We start from the raw sequence: 16,968 nt of genomic DNA, 5'->3' as shown, positions 1-16,968 counted from the left end.
CAAGTTAAACGCGAAGCAAGCACTCTCACAAGCCACAACTCTTCTATTATCATGGGACCGAACTTGAAGCCCAACTCGGCACATCATGGAGGTCGCTAACACACCCAGCGTAGCAGCATTTGCCTGAGCCTTTGATGGGTGTGATTGAAATGGCCAAGTTGTAGCCTATGTTGCACAGACACGGACACGGACACGGACACGACACGGACACGGATACGGGGATACGGCAATTTTTGAAAAATAAGAACACGACACGGCGGGGACACGGCGGTTAAATAATTAATTATATTTTATATTTAGGCATATTTTATATATATATATATATATTTTTTTTTTAAAAAAAAAAAAACTCAAATAAAGTAAGCATATGATTTTCTCTATAAAATAAAGTAAATAGATTATTCTAATTATTATTAAAATATAATTAATAATGATCTTTTGTAAATAAAAAAAACAAATTGGACAAAAGTTTGCTTCCACTAACTTTTCCCATTTCCCAGCCCACTCACATGACCTCCACTATTTACTTCTCCTCTGACCTGACCATCTTTTCTTCTTTTTCTCATTTCCAACGTTCCCACTTCCCACGTCTCTTCAATCTTCAGTGGCTCAGGTTCTTCAGTCTCTTTTCTCATCTTTTTTTCTCTTTCTTCTTCTTCTGTATTTTCTCTCTCACACCGGCTCTGCTTCATGCCTTCATCTCGTTCTTTTTTTTCTTTGTTTTTTTCCTTTCTTTTTCATCTCCTCTATAGAAGATCTAGTGATAGTGATTTTTCTTTTTATTTTTTAAGAGGGAAAGAAGCCCAAAATGCGTGATTTCGGCCGAATTTTTCTCTTCAATCTGTGATTTTCTATTTTTTTTCTTCACTGCTGGCGTGTCGGACGGGTCGGAACCGCATCAGAGCCGTGTCGGAGCCGCGTCGGCGCGAGTCGGAGAAACGAAAAAAAAAAAAAAAAAGAGGACACTGGCCGGACACCGGAATCCGGCGAGTCGTACCCGTTCCGGTGTCCGACACGTGTCCGACACCGACACGACGCCAAAAATGGCGTGTCCGTGCAACCTAGGTTGTAGCCATCAACAAGGCTTACATCATAGAAGTCTTGCTCATTTCCAAGAGTTATTTCTGCTAGAGTGGCTGGTGGGGTGCCACCTAGACCGTTGCAGAAGAGTGAGCCGCCACAATGACCAGTGGCTCAGAGGCCGCGGCCGGACCAGAGAGCAGTGAGGTGGAGAGAGTATGCCTTGCCTGGTTGGAGCTTGAAGCCACCACGGGCTAAGATGGGCTTGCCTGCGCCGGGTTGAATGCCTGACCAATCTGGATGGGTGCACTTGTTGTAAAGGTTTATGGTTCTTAATTGACCATATGAACTTTCCCAGAGAAACTATTATTAAATTATGTGCTTGGATTAATCACAGAGAGACATTTATTAATTTAAAAGAAAACCGCAAAATCCCAAAAGAGAAAAAATGGAAATATCTATACAGAGCAAAACAAACCCCAAAAGAGAAAGGAATTACCTTTAGCCGAAGCAGAGACAGAGAGTGGTTTGGGGTGGAGACTGTAGAGAACAGAGAACAGAGCAGAGAATGAAGGGAGTTCAGTTGGTAGAGACTAGAGAGAGTGAATGAAAACAGAGTTAATGTTAAGGTGGGAAAAGAAAATGACTAATTTGTTTTTCCGCCCAAGTTCTCCCTCTTTAGTCTTGTTCTTCTAAAAAAAAAAAAAGAGTGAAGAAGAAGAAGAAATTTCATTTCAAACAATCAAAGAGAATAACCTAATCATTTCAATCTTTTCTTTGAATTTTTTATTCAATCCTGTGTTTATGAGATGTACAAAACTAAATTGAGCTACTTTTGTGGAGCTATTAAATTTAATCACGAAGGATGAGACCCTACACAATTATATCTTACTTTTGGATCACTTGGTAAAAAAAGAGAATAATTTTTTATTATTATTATTATTATTATTATTATTTTCATTTCATCTATTATTTTCACTTTACATACAGGAGCTAAACTAGGAGAAAACAAATAGAAAAGTAGTCCGCGTCTCAATTATTGAATCTTATGGCAATGACCAAGTTTTGATTTTCTTTTTTTCTTTATTATAATAATTCGATAGTTACAACAATAGGGAGGGAGAATTCGAACCCCACTAATCAAGTTAAGATGCATTCAACCTAATAGTAAGAATATAAGTAGTAACACAACCTTACATATGTTCTTTATTACAAAAAGATTAAAATGTTATATTGTCTTACAAATCCTTATAGAAGCCATTTAGATGCAGCTAACTAGAAGCTTTTTTAGCAAGCTTCAACCTTAGTAATTGTCACGTCATTTATAGAATAAAATTCTCCCCCTTTCACTAATCCCAAATTATTGGTAGGTCTTTTAATAATAAAAGCAGGTTGTTTAGGAGAAGGAAGAGTTGTTTCACTACTCAGCACGAGAAGAATTGCTAACATTGTTGGTTGATCTATTGCATTTTCTTGCACACATAAGAGCCCAATTTGAATGCATCTCAAGACTTCATGGGAAACAAATGTCTCATTTATTGATGAATCAACTATATCCAAGGCTTTATCCTCTCTCCACAGTTCCTAGACCTATGTTGTTCATAGCATTATCCATAAGGGTTGTATTATAAAAGCAAATGGTAAACATTGTTGTGTTCTGTTACTTACGTGCCCTATTAAAGTTTGGGAAGGGTGATTCTAATAAGAATTATTGTTCCTCTTGCCACTTATGATCTCCAACAATATGACACCAAAACTAAAGACATCTGATTTGGTTGAAAATTTCCCAAAAATTACATACTCCAGTGATATATAGCCACTGCATGTGAACAATGTTAAAGATAATGTTTAACTTTGTGTATGCCATTATTTTTGTAAAGACTAGAATGTGTTTGTTTGATACTTACTATGTTCTAACAACTCTAGTTGTCTCATCTTGAATTTGATCCCCTTTGAATATATGGGCTATCCCAAAATCTGAAATTTTGGGGTCTAGCTCAATGTCTAATAAAACATTGCTGGTTTTAAGATCCCTATGAATAATTCTTAATCTTGAATCTTGATGAAGATACAAAATCCCACGCGCAATCTCAATGATGATTTCAAAGCATTTCCTCCAATTCAACAATGAACTTCTTGTTTGATCTACAACAAAAATTTTCTCTAGTGTACTCAAAATACGTTGTTTTATGTATTTCAAAATTATTCTTTGAACTTATATAATAAAGGAAAATAAGCTCAATGAATGCAATAGATCTTTAGAAAGAAGTCGTACGAAAAATGAAGGAGTCCAAGCTTTTGTTGGGCATGTACTCATAAATCAACATCTTTTCTTCGTCTTGAATGCAACAACCAAAAAGCTTGACAAAATTAGCCTTTTTACAACTATCAGTTGTCCGTTAGATAATTGACCCTGAATTCATGATTCAAAATTAAGCATAATAGTAAGTCATAACTATTAGTTTTAAGCAATTGAGTTCAATGCCTATTATGTCTTCCCCCATGAATTTCAAAAAGTTAGGAAAGAGGGGGGGGGGGGTGGGGAGGGGAGTCATTATAAATTTTAACTGTGCCTTAAAAACAGAGCCAAAACCACCTTGCCCAAGTTTGTTGGCCAGAGAGAAATTGTCAGTAGCAGCAACTATGCAACTTCGATAAAAAATCAACAAATCTGGATGTCTACTACTGTCCTTAAGCTCATTACCCTCCAAAGAGAAATCAGTGGAAGCAATTTTGTTACCTTTTTTTTTCCTCTTCTTCATTAGCCATGTAAAGGCTACCAAGGATGCCAGAAACAATGTCACAGCAACAAACAATATTGTAATAACTAGTTTCCTCTTATTGCCAAGAAAACCTCTGGACATCCTAGTGTAAGTAGATGAACCAAAAAAAAAAAAAAAAACATAAAACAAAGAAACAAACGGTGAGTCCACGATCCAAGAACTGAGATAAGCAGAAGTGAAAGTTTACAAAAAAAAAAAAAATTCTTGCAACCAGAGAAGGCTACCTAACTCCTTTGCATCAACACGCACATTTAGATCCCACACTTCATATGAATACTCCACATATCCATCAATTCACCATACCATGCCAAGCAATGGGTCCCCATCCCGTCAATATTCATGCTGATAAAAGCTGTGCACTGTTAAATATTAGCTCTGATACCATGTTAAATGGACAATATTATTAGCAAACGCAATGTGTGATACCATGTTGTGTATGCTAGAGTGGATGCGGAAGGTGAAGCATAGAATAGGAACACTGAGAACACGAGGGTTACGTGGTTCAACTTTGATGGCCTACATCCACGGAGAAATCCCTTAAGGGCTACATCTTTATTATATAAGAGTGTAGTACAATAATCTGTGTTACAATAAACCCTAACATGAGTATATATAGGCGACTAAACCCTAGACTACTAGTACAAGCAAGAATGGGCTTAGGCCTATTACATTGGGCTAATATGTCTAATATATATCTCTAACACCCTCCCTCAAACTCAAGGCGGAAGCTTGATGAAGGCTTGAGGTTGGATAAGCATGAGAAGATCACTTGAAGATGCCTTGAAGAATGCCTTTGAAGAAACCACAATGAAGAATGTGCCAATTGACCAATTTCGAAGCTCCAAATGAAGAAACGGAGTCCAAAATTGGAATCTACGCAAAAAACTAAGCAAGATAGGTCCTTTCGGAAATTTTGACTTTTGGTCAAAGGTCAACGCAAAATGTCAAAGTCAAAGTCAAAGTCAAAGTCAACGGTCAGAGCTCATTGGTCAGATCTGAGTGGTCCGGGTCAACAGTCAGCAAGGTGACGTGGGCTGACGAGGCAACACTGCTGACGCGGTGAGCTGCGTGGCTGATGACATAGTTAGGGCTGACGTGGCATTTGCTGACGTCATGATGACATCATCACAGTAATCGGCGTGTGACTGGCACGTGCGAAGTACACCGGCGCATGGCATAGATACAGAAGTATGACGGCGCGTGTAGGCGCGTGTAAGCGAGATAATGGCCGTACTTCTCGAGTTTTGCAGATCGGCAGGCCACGAGTCCGACAGACTGGCGTGTGTGGTCTCAATCCTATCCGAGATTCGAGATTTGTGGCGGTGTGTAGGTATTTTCCGGAGCCAGCTGCAGCGCGTGGTGGCGCGTGGCTGGGTTTCTGGTGACCGGAGTTCTGGATTTTCCTCACAAGAGGCCGAGGAGCACGTATATGGGGTTGATTTCTTCAGGCAAAGTCTTGATTTGCACAAATTTGATAAGGAAAGGCTCAGATTGCTTGGGCTTGAGGATCTAGACACAACAGTGAGCCATGGCGGCTGCATGATGCCGTGGGGTCTGGATTTGAAGCTAAGCGGGGGCATTGTGAATCTGTGCTATGCATTTATGAATCTTCTTTGTTGTGTAGAGATGTTTGTTTGATGCTAAGAACGAAGTTTGGCTCTGATACCATGATAAATATTAGCTCTGATACCATGTTAAATGGACAATATTATTAACAAACGCAATGTGTGATACCATGTTGTGTATGCTAGAGTGGATGCGAAATGTGAAGCATAGAATAGGAACACTGAGAACACGAGGGTTACGTGGTTCAGTCTTGACGGCCTACATCCACGGAGGAATCCCTTAAGAGCTACATCTTTATTATATAAGAGTGTAATACAATAACCTGTGTTACAATGAACCCTAACATGAGTATATATAGGCGACTAAACCCTAGACTACTAGTACAAGCAAGAATGGGCTTAGGCCTATTACATTGGGCTAATATGTCTAATATATATCTCTAACAATTATTCAAGCATGCCTGCTTGCATTCTGAGCTACTCATGCTCATGTCCATCCAAGCTGCATTAAATGAATCAGCACCCTTCAAACGTGTCACCTTCACAAACACTTCTCCACTCCCACACATCGACAACCCCAACTTCTTCCTCACACAACCCTCAGAACCATCTCTGTGATACCAATCCTTTGGAGACTTGAGTTCATACCCTGGCAAACACGTACACTCAAACTTATTAACATCGTCACTAGACTGCGGACCACATTTTCTATACGCACCACAGTGTCCATAGTTGTCACACCGGTATTTAGGTGCTGACTAGAATTCCTTCCATTGAAGATCACCATCATTCCACATAAGTTTCTGGAGCAATCCTGAGTTGTCAATCACTACTCTAGAAATAATGGAGGGGTCATCAAAAAAGTAGGCGTAAGATACCTCATCTTTGTTGTTAACAAAATCAATCTTAAAACCCATTGTTGAGACACTTGTTGATGAAGATGGCGGTGATGTTAGCCATGGCCATGGATCTAACCGCCAATACAGGGTCGAACCCTTATACAAGGCGACTTGTGGAGAGCCACAAGTAGGATTCATCTTATAAAGTAGTCCCCAGTTCCAGGGTCATCTTGTGACTTCCCAGATGTCAAGAACCTGTCTAGCGCAATTATTCAATTCAACCCAAACCTCATGTTTGGAAGCAGTCTGTAGGATGATCAAAGCTTTGCCATAACACCTTTTTGTTACTGCCCTGGATCAATACCAGATTTCCTGAATCTTGAAGCTGAGCAACACAGGAGGTTGTCCCCTGGACAGAAACATTTGTAGACCAAAGAAGACGGTTAAAACTGTCATGGAGGACAAGGTTTCCAAACTGGTTGATGGAGAGAACTCCAGAGGGATCATTGATAGGATCATTCCTGTTTGCAACCCACACAACAGTTTGTTTTGTCACTTTGACAAACCATATTATTTTCATTGGAAACCAAAGATTGGTCATCCTTGATGAATTGGTCTGGTGTTAAGGTGTCCAGTGAAGAGCTATGAAGAAAAGAATGCTCAGAATCAAAGACATGACCATTTTTTGGGGGAAAAATATATTGATATGTGGTTTGATTGAGGATTATGAAGTCTCCCTACCAAAAGTGAAAAGACAGAGAGAGAACTTTATACAACAACCATTTTTACTTTTTTATCAACCAATGATTCAAAAGTCTTTATTCAATAATGGAGTTGGTGTTTTGATGACCAAGAGCTGAAGTCACAGTCTATTAAAAAAAATCAGAACAATTTGTAATAATAAAAAATGACAATCACGCTAACACAAACAGACAAAAAGGAAAATCACAAATATGAAATATCTACTGCAGTACTAAAGCGATAAACAAAAGTAAGAAATATGAATTAAAGAATACCTTAGGACCCATGCTAGACTTTCACAACATCGAGGAGGGAAGGAGAGAATGTATTAATTCAGCCGCAATAGGCCACCCTTGCTTGCAATGAAGTTTGTGGCGCTCGGTGGCTTTCATAAGTCAACGTATTGTGAGAAATATCAATTTGGTAAAAACTGATTTCTTGATTTCATTGATTGATGATGAAAACTATATATATACAAAGCTAAAATACATACTCTGTAACTGACTTAACAACTAATCCTGGCTGTCACGGTAATAACTAACTGCTACTGATGTCGCGGAAGCCTAAAGAAGAGCACACACGATGCTCTCTTTGATGGACAGAAACTAAACTGTTAGTTCCTGGGTAGTAAACCTCGAGTCCACGAGGGGTTCCTTGAATCCACAAGGTGATAGGTCTGGAATTTACCAGAGAATACAATAGACACAAGTCTGAATTTTTATTGATAATAAACTATGAAAAACGTTTACAGACTTAGGGGCCTATTTAAGGGCTCCTTAAAACTTGACAAACAAGAAAATATAATCTAAAATAACTCCTAATTGATACCTAACCATAACAGGAATCAAATTTGACCTAAAAAGCATTAAATGCTCCAAAAAACAAGGAAATAAATCACCTAAAATTAAAATAACGTTTTTTACATAAAAATACCAAAAATAATAAATTACAATAATTAAATAGTAAATTGTGTCCTACATCAGGCCCCTCCACTTGAAACAAACTCGTCCTCGAGTTCATCTTTGAAATCTGAAATCTCCCATGCCAAGAGAACAAATATGTTGAATACTTCATCTTCTTTGTCTTCTTGCCAAACTTGAAAGTCATTAATTGGGCAACTTGAACTTCTTCTCCCTTGATCTTCATGTAATTGACAATATTCACCACATAAGAGTCAATGATCAAATCAAATCTTTCCACCACAATAAAATCAATAAACTTTGTTTCGGTGTCTTCCAATAAAATAATAGAAGTTTGAATGTTGCAATCATCTAACTTGATTTCATCGAGATCGTTGACAACTTCCTCTATAATTTCTTCTTTAATGGTCTCTACTATCTCAACCTCAAGATCTTTCTCTATAATGGGGTCCTCATTAATCTCCTCCACAATCTTGATTTTAGGTTCTTCTTCTATAACAAGGCCTTCATTAATTTCCTTAGAAATATCTATATTTTCTTCTTTGACTTCTCCATATTCTTCAAGAACAATATTTTCTTTAACATATAATTCTTCCTTTAACGGTGGAATATTTGGCTCTTCAAAATAATTCAAGTATGAACTTCTTGGCCAATAATAATCTTGTATTGTATATGACAAGATTTCTTCACAATCCAAAGGATAAAATTTGATAGCAAGCATCTTTTTCATCCTTGGCCACGATCTAATTTTATCTTTACCTTGTCGAATTCTATCAGATTGTACTTGTTCCCACCAACGTAAGGCATACTTACTAAGTTTATACAAAGCAAGTCCAACTTTTCTCTCATAACAAATATTCTCATAGTCAAATAAATCCTCTAGATCAAGTAACCAATCAAGAAAATCTTCTTTTAAAAAATAACCATTAAAACTTGCAATTCTCTTATAAGGCCTATATGAAATTTGCTTACCAATAGGTTGCCCGTGAGTTATGTCTCCGCTGCAGTTATCCCTATTGTTTCCATTCTTCAATGGCGCCATCCTAGCGTAGATATTTGTGAGTGCTTGTTGTACGTCACGTAATACTCGCTAAGTTATTCGTCGTTGTTGTGGTGGTGGTTACCGTCTCGTCGGTTAGCAATCAGACCAGGGTAAGTCAAGGCTCTGATACCAACTGATGTCGCGGAAGCCTGAAGAGAAGCACACACGATGCTTTCTTTGATGGGCAGAAACTAAACTGTTAGTTCCTAGGTAGTAAAACTCGAATCCACGAGGGGTTCCTTGAATCTACAAGGTGATAGGTCTGGAATCCACCAGAAAACACAAAAGACACAAGTCTGAATTTTTATTGATTATAAACTATGAAAAACGTTTACAGACTTAAGGGCCTATTTAAGGGCTCCTTAAAACTTAACTGACAAGAAAATATAATCTAAAATAACTCCTAATTGATACCTAACCATAACAAGAATCAAATTTGACCTAAAAAGCATTAAATGCACCTAAAAACAAGGAAATAAATCACCTAAACCTAAAACAACGTTTTTTACATAAAAATACCAAAAATATTAAATTACAATAATTAAATAGTAAATTGTGTCCTACATCAGACCCCTCCACTTGAAACAAACTCGACCTCGAGTTCATCTTTGAAATCTGAAATCTTCCATGCCAAGAGAACAAATACTTTGAATGCTTTAATAACTTGATTAGGCTCTGAAACTTGAATTCTTCATAAAATGTAAAATTTCTTCTCATCTACTTTCAATTTATTTGCAACATCAATCAAAAATGGGTTGATAATGAAATTAAAATTTTCTACTCCAAGAAAATCAACATATTGTGTAGTCGTCTTCAATAAATCAATCAGAACCTGGGGGTTGTGGGAGATGGACTCGTCCTCACCTTTGAACTCAAGTGGATCTTCCACAATATTCTCAATATTTACAATCTCTTGATTTCTGTGATCTTCCACAATCAACTCAATCTTCTTTTTAAGTTTCAATTCAACAACTTGTTGTAAGTCTTGACCTTTTTTAACCACTTCAAAAGTTTCTCTAGAAATAGGTTGCTTCTTCTCAACCCTCAAACTCTTTCCTTTACTAGATACATGGACTTGGCTGTGATAATTTTGGTTTTGACCCTTCATGTTGTGAACATATTGATTTTCATATGAATATACAAATTTATAATCAACACTTGTATAATCTAGTATATCATAATAGTCATTAGGAAACCATAAGTCAATTAGTACTTTTTTCATTCTTTGCCAAGAGCAGATTGGATGCTTACCTCGCCGCTTTCTATGAATTTGAATGTCTTCCCACCATTCCTCTGCTTCATTGTCTAATTTATTAGATGCAAGCCGCACCTTTTCTTCATCACAAATCTTCCAAAAATTAAAATACTCTTCTAAATCAAGAAGCCAGTTAATAAAGTCCATTTTACACATATCCCCGTCAAAGAATGAAATTTTCTTGTAGTTAGGAGTGCGTCTTTGAATATATCGAACATTGTTGTTGCAAGATGATTTCCTAGCAAGAAGAGTAGCAATCTTTTGCTGGATTTCACCCATAATTTTCTGACTCTTTTCATGAAATTGTTGATTATTAAAATACTCTTCTAAATCAAGAAGCCAGTTAATAAAGTCCATTTTACACATATCCCCGTCAAAGAATGAAATTTTCTTGTAGTTAGGAGTGCGTCTTTGAATATATCGAACATTGTTGTTGCAAGATGATTTCCTAGCAAGAAGAGTAGCAATCTTTTGCTGGATTTCACCCATAATTTTCTGACTCTTTTCATGAAATTGTTGATTTTCATCACGAAATTGTTGATTTTCATCACGAAAATCAAGGAACTCAGCCTTAGTGAGGACTGGGTTGTTGACGTCGTTACCATCGTCATTGTTGTGGTGGTCACCGTCTCGCCGGTTAGCCATCAGACCAAGATAAGTCAAGGCTCTGATACCAACTGATGTCGCGGAAGCCTAAAGAAGAGCACACACGATGCTCTCTTTGATGGACAGAAACTAAACTGTTAGTTCCTGGGTAGTAAACCTCGAGTCCACGAGGGGTTCCTTGAATCCACAAGGTGATAGGTCTGGAATTTACCAGAGAATACAATAGACACAAGTCTGAATTTTTATTAATAATAAACTATGAAAAACGTTTACAGACTTAGGGGCCTATTTAAGGGCTCCTTAAAACTTGACAAACAAGAAAATATAATCTAAAATAACTCCTAATTGATACCTAACCATAACAGGAATCAAATTTGACCTAAAAAGCATTAAATGCTCCAAAAAACAAGGAAATAAATCACCTAAACTTAAAATAACGTTTTTTACATAAAAATACCAAAAATAATAAATTACAATAATTAAATAGTAAATTGTGTCCTACATCAGCTACACGCGTGAAATAAAGGCTAACTAACTCTAAAAGTTAAACTACAGGCCGTTAAGCACAACTTTCATTTAAAGAACAAATGCTACACTGCCGTTTATGCAGTAACTTCATTTTCTTCACTTGGCAACTTGAAGCTTGAGTCCCTGAATGCTGTTCTTGTTCAAATTGCTTGGATGACTTCAACTCTACTTGTTCTGCAATTAATTCCTTAGCTGCCTTAGTTGAATCTCCAAGTTGCTTCACTGCAACTTCCTTATGCTTCACTGCAGCTACCTTTTCCTTTTGGCTTTGATACGTATTCCTAGTTGACTATGGCATTTACAAATTAGTACAGACTATGGCTTTCACTAAATGGTTGCTTTTATCCAAAAAGAAAAGGTTGACACCCATGTCTTGAAGTAGTTTAAAATAGGACAAATAGGGAAAAACCACACGGGTCATTAATTTTAAAGTTTGATATTTGGTGGATAGGAAGCATAATATTTGCAGTAATTTCCATACATTGTAAACGGACATGTAAAGTAAGAATAACTAAAAAAAAAAAAAAATGGCAATCACACTCAGTAACACAAACAGTCAAAAAAGGAAAATCATAAATATCTCCAGCAGATCTCAAGCAATAAACAATAGTAAGAAATATGAATTAACGAATGGCGTGATTAAGTAGCTATAGAATAACTTAGGACCCATGCTGACTTTCACAGCATCGAGGCTCTCAGAGCAACAGTGATGAATGAGAGAGATGGAGAGGGTGAGATTGTGAGTGTGTTCGGTCCCATTCGGTCTAGTTCGGTCCTTATTTATTTTCAAATGAAACAGTGACATGTCCTCAATCCACATGATATCAACCGATACAAACAATAACATTTAATAAAAGCCATTTAAATGTATTGCACCTGTTTCTCAAAAAAAAAAAAAAGGTTTTGTTTCAAAAACGATGTCGTCTCCTTATGTAGCTGTTAGATTCCAGAGCCTCATTATCGAAGGTATAGAGTTGATCCACCATAGGCAGTGGATTTTGAAATAAGAGAAAAAGCAACATTACTTGCATAGAGAATCTTGGCTTCCTAGTAGGTGTGCTCAATGGGAAAAGTATTCAAAAGGTTCCTGCCATAAGTGAGTAAAGATTGTAATAAATAATTTATTGTGAAGTATTTTGTAAGGTAAACTAATGCTAAAGCATTAGGTGGGAACTTTTCTTATAAATCAAAATTTTATCCTAATATTGGTTCAATTAATAATTATTAAGTTTTATTAAATTTTTTTTAGTTTACGTTTTTTTGGTATTTTGGATTGTTCCTATATTACATTTATGATTGTTTCCTTTAACAAATAAAAATATAATTACGAAATACATTACTCATTATTAGATTAGTTTAAATTGTTAAAAAAAAAATTAATAAAACCACTATAAAAATAATTATCATGCATAACGCGCGAAATCGCGGCGAGTTCACCTAAAATGGAAAGAGTACATTTAGGTAAAGAGTTTATTTTTGGATTTGACAGTGTACATACTACCATAATATAATTAATAATTATTGCGTTGGTCATTGCAGGAGTTTTCAATATTTTCAAGGATGAGAGAGGGAAATTCAAGGCATGCCTTTGTGAGGAAACCAAGGGTATACTATCCTTGTATGAAGCATCATTCCTTTTGACAGAAAGTGAGAATATGTTGGAGGAATTGAGAAATTTCGCAACCAAGCACCTCCAAGAATATGTTAAGCAGAATAAAGATAAAACTCTTTCTGCTATGGTGACTTATGCCTTGGAGCTTCCACTGCATTGGAGAGTAATAAAGTTTGAAACAAGGCGGTTTATTGATAAATATAGGAGTAGAGAAGACATGAACCCTATCTTACTTATGCTTGCAGAAATGGATTTCAACATGGTGCAACCAATCCACCAAGAAGATCTAAAACAAGTGTCAAGGTTAAAAAAACTTATTACTTCTCACATTAAGTTGAGTTTCATCTGACATATAATCAATACGTTAATTACTTAGTTATTGACAACCCTTGAAGGACTATATAGATTCTCTATTGAACTATTGAAGTGTACAATGATGAATATTAAAATTAAAATCAAATCTCATGCAACATAAAATAAATAATCAAGTTTATTATAGCTTAAATTTTAATTTTAGAAAATTGACATTTTCTTGTTTTGTCCATAAAAAGGTGGTGGAAGAACACTAGGCTTGGAGAAAATTTGACTTTTGCAAGGGATAGGCTAATGGAGCTTTTCTTCTGGTCAATTGGTATGATAGATCAACCTCAGTTTGGTTGTTGTAGGATAAATTTAACAAGGGTGGGTTCACTGATAACGATAGTAGATGATGTTTATGACGTATATGGAACTTTGGATGAACTCAAGCTCTTCACAGATGCCATTGAGAGGTATGTATAAATCACATTAGTGCATTACGCCTCATCCCCTTTGACATAAAAACTAAAAAATTACTCTTTCATTTTTTGTGTGACTCCAGATGGGATATCAATGCAATGGATCAGCTTCCAGATTATATGAAGATATGTTTCCTCATTGTCTACAACTTTGTTAATGAAATGGCTTTTGATCTCCTTAAGGAACAAGGATTCCATATCATTCGATACCTTAAAAAAGCGGTATTGACTTGATTTGACTTCTAAATCCATCATTGTTTATTGTTAACATTTTCTCCTAAATACATGATGGTTTTAATTCCTCTAATTCATGGTCCTATTTAATTGTTTCAGTGGTCAGATTTATGTAAATCTTATTTGTTGGAGGCCAAGTGGTACTACAACGGATATATACCAAGCCTTAAAGTATACCTTGAGAATGCGTGGATTTCAATAGCAGCACCAGTTATACTAATGCATGCTTACTTTATGGTCACCAATCCAATAACGAAGGAAGCCTTGGATTGCTTGGAAGAGTACCCCAAAATATTCTATTGGTCATCAATGATTCTACGACTTACAGATGATCTTGGAACATCTGCGGTATGCTAATCACACTATCCTAATAGTTTCATTAAGAATGCTTTCAACTACTTCACACAAGCATAGCCTAACAATGTTTTCTTTTTCTTTTTCTTTTTTCTTTGGAAACTTAGAATGAATTAAAAAGAGGTGATGTTCCAAAATCAATCCAATGTTACATGAATGAAACTGGTGCTAGTGAAAAAGACGCTCGTGAGTATGTGAAGTCTTTGATTAGTACAGCATGGAAGAAGTTGAATGAAGAGAGAGTTGCAAGTTCTCCATTCTGTCAAACATTTATTGAAATTGCAATGAACCTTGTAAGGATGGGTCATTTCATGTACCAATATGGAGATGGGTTCGATGTTGCAGACAGAGAAACTAAAGATAGTATATTATCGTTACTCATTCAGCCTATTCCACACTCCGGGATGTCTTCTGGTAATTCAAATACTACACCAAACTTGAACGTCAATTAAGTGAAGACTTTAAACCATTATTTATGAGTATGGATTTTGGTTTTGGGGGAGTTATCTTATTTAATAAGTGGATTAGGGATCTGTACAACGGGTGGCCGATTAAGGTTTTCTATGGACCCCCAAAATAAAGGAGGAGTTTGGTTTTCTAACATGTTGTGGTTAATAAATCCTTTATTTAGTTTATTTGGGTTATTTGAGTGTTTAGTTGGTTTATTATCTTTGTGGATGTTGTGAAATTTAGCAGTGAAATCATTATGTTATCTTTTGGAAAACGTTGGTCTTAAAATATGGAGGCAAAAATATGAATTGTTGACTTTTAAAGTTTTAAGATAGAGATTGAAAATTCTATTATTGCATTGAAATATCTTTGACAGGTTTAATTAATGAGAAGTGCTACTTCTACAATACTTTCATAATAAATCTTAAGTGGCAAATTATTACTAGTTGTTATGGGTAGACAAAAAAATAATTTCAACTGTTGATTCAAATTAGAACGAATAACAACTTACCACCTATGATTTGTTGTGAAAATGTGTACCTATTCATCCTCTGACCCCGTTGATAAAAGATTATCCCATTTTCGAAATGGAAAATCACACATGGTTTAACTAAAAAGGAAAAAATAATTGGTTTCAAAGAAAGATGAATGTGCATGCATAAAACATGTATTCCATCCAAAAGGTATGAATGATTTCCAGACCAAGCCCCCTTCCACAAAGGTCTTAGCCTTTACATTTTTATTGCATGCTAGTTCTACGTTTTGTTTTTCAAGGCTTCAATATGTGCCTCATAAAAATCATCAAAATTTGCTGTCATTGCTTTTTTATAATCAACATGAGCTAAATCTTTTTTTCCCTAGGTGTGATTTTGATTCATAGGAATAAGCAATAACAATGATACTATTGATCAAATCAAGTACGACTGAGATTTCTATCAATAAATAGCAGGGTCTATTAATGTCAGCTTTATATATTACTCAGGTGTTCATACACACAATATTCTATGTTAGGGTCATAATTTATTGTAATTGGCAAATCCTTGGACAAAATACACTTTATTTGTAATTGGGTAGATCTAAGATGTGTTTAGTACTTCAAGAAGCATGTTGTTCAAGTCAAGTATTAAAGACATAAAGATTGGTCCAAGAAACAAGTGAAGAAAAACTGTTCATTAAGTCTCGACAAATAGCTCAACAAATGCCTGCTATTGAGATTTAATATGAAGCTCGATAGATAGCTCGACAGCAGCTCAATATATCGAGAATTACGATTTCAAAATTTTCAGATTTGAAATTCGGCCCAGTCTTGTATATTTGTTTGGGGTTTCTTTTCTCACAACCCTAGACATATATAAAGATTATTTTAAAGGCCGTCACACACGGATACAGAGACCAAGAGACTTATTTTCTCTATGTGAAGCTATTGCGTTTATACGCCATAGGATTTTGTAACCAAGTGCTTCTTAATCTTCATTGTTAATGAAGTAAAAAGCTTTGCAGTTAATAACATCTGTTCAAGTTGCTGGAGTTAGTCATAGGATTTTGTAACCAAGTGCTTCTTAATCTTCATTGTTAATGAAGTAAAAAGCTTTGCAGTTAATAACATCTGTTCAAGTTGCTGGAGTTAGTCATAGGATTTTGTAACCAAGTGCTTCTTAATCTTCATTGTTAATGAAGTAAAAAGCTTTACAGTTAATAACATCTGTTCAAGTTGCTGGAGTTAGTCATGTACTAGAATCTGTGCAAAGGGTTAGTCACAAATTGGAGGTTTGTGCATCAAATGAAAGAAGGCTACTATAAGATCAAATCTAATTGGGTATTGGAACAAAGGTTTAACTGTAGGTTGGTATTTCTGGATAGGCCAGATTAGTTGGTAACATTCTTTATACTTGTAACCACTTGATTGTTGATTAGTGTATTCTTTGGAGTGGTGACCTTAAAATCATTCGATGGGGTTTTTGCCTTGAAAAGTTTTCCCCATTTGTCAACAAATCACCGTGTCTAATTTATTTTTTGCTGCACTTAGTATTTTTGGTGATTTGTTGGTGCCTACACATTTTGTATGCAATTGAACTTAATCAATCAACTTGGATAATTGAATTAATTAACCGAGGTCAAGTTATCTTAACCCAACAAGTGGTATCAAAGTGGGCACACTCTAATTAGGTTTTAGTCATTGTTGGGTGATCCATTGACCCCTATTATTATAGATTGTGGGCAATCCTTGATTATCCCTCCTTTAT

At 35.9% G+C, this 16,968-nt stretch overlaps 1 protein-coding gene and 2 pseudogenes across 1 annotated transcript; 1 reads left to right on the top strand and 2 right to left on the bottom strand.

Annotated features, from left to right (window-relative positions):
- Positions 1-2,307: 2,307 nt before the first annotated feature.
- Positions 2,308-3,884, bottom strand: LOC111986116 (G-type lectin S-receptor-like serine/threonine-protein kinase RKS1; annotated as a pseudogene).
- Positions 3,885-5,641: 1,757 nt separating this feature from the next.
- LOC136061065 (G-type lectin S-receptor-like serine/threonine-protein kinase RKS1) lies at positions 5,642-6,984 on the bottom strand (annotated as a pseudogene).
- Positions 6,985-12,216: 5,232 nt separating this feature from the next.
- On the top strand, positions 12,217-14,737 carry LOC112011882 (myrcene synthase, chloroplastic). The gene is made up of 6 exons (XM_065781994.1): positions 12,217-12,265; positions 12,839-13,214; positions 13,463-13,681; positions 13,771-13,909; positions 14,021-14,269; positions 14,383-14,737. The coding sequence occupies exons 1-6, from the start codon at positions 12,217-12,219 to the stop codon at positions 14,725-14,727; spliced, it is 1,377 nt and encodes a 458-aa protein (XP_065638066.1). The 3' UTR covers positions 14,728-14,737.
- Positions 14,738-16,968: the final 2,231 nt, after the last annotated feature.

Source organism: Quercus suber, unplaced genomic scaffold (genome assembly GCF_002906115.3).
Source record: "Quercus suber isolate HL8 unplaced genomic scaffold, Cork oak 2.0 scaffold_286, whole genome shotgun sequence".
Taxonomy (NCBI): Eukaryota; Viridiplantae; Streptophyta; class Magnoliopsida; order Fagales; family Fagaceae; genus Quercus; species Quercus suber.
This window is presented reverse-complemented; position numbering and strand designations above follow the sequence as displayed.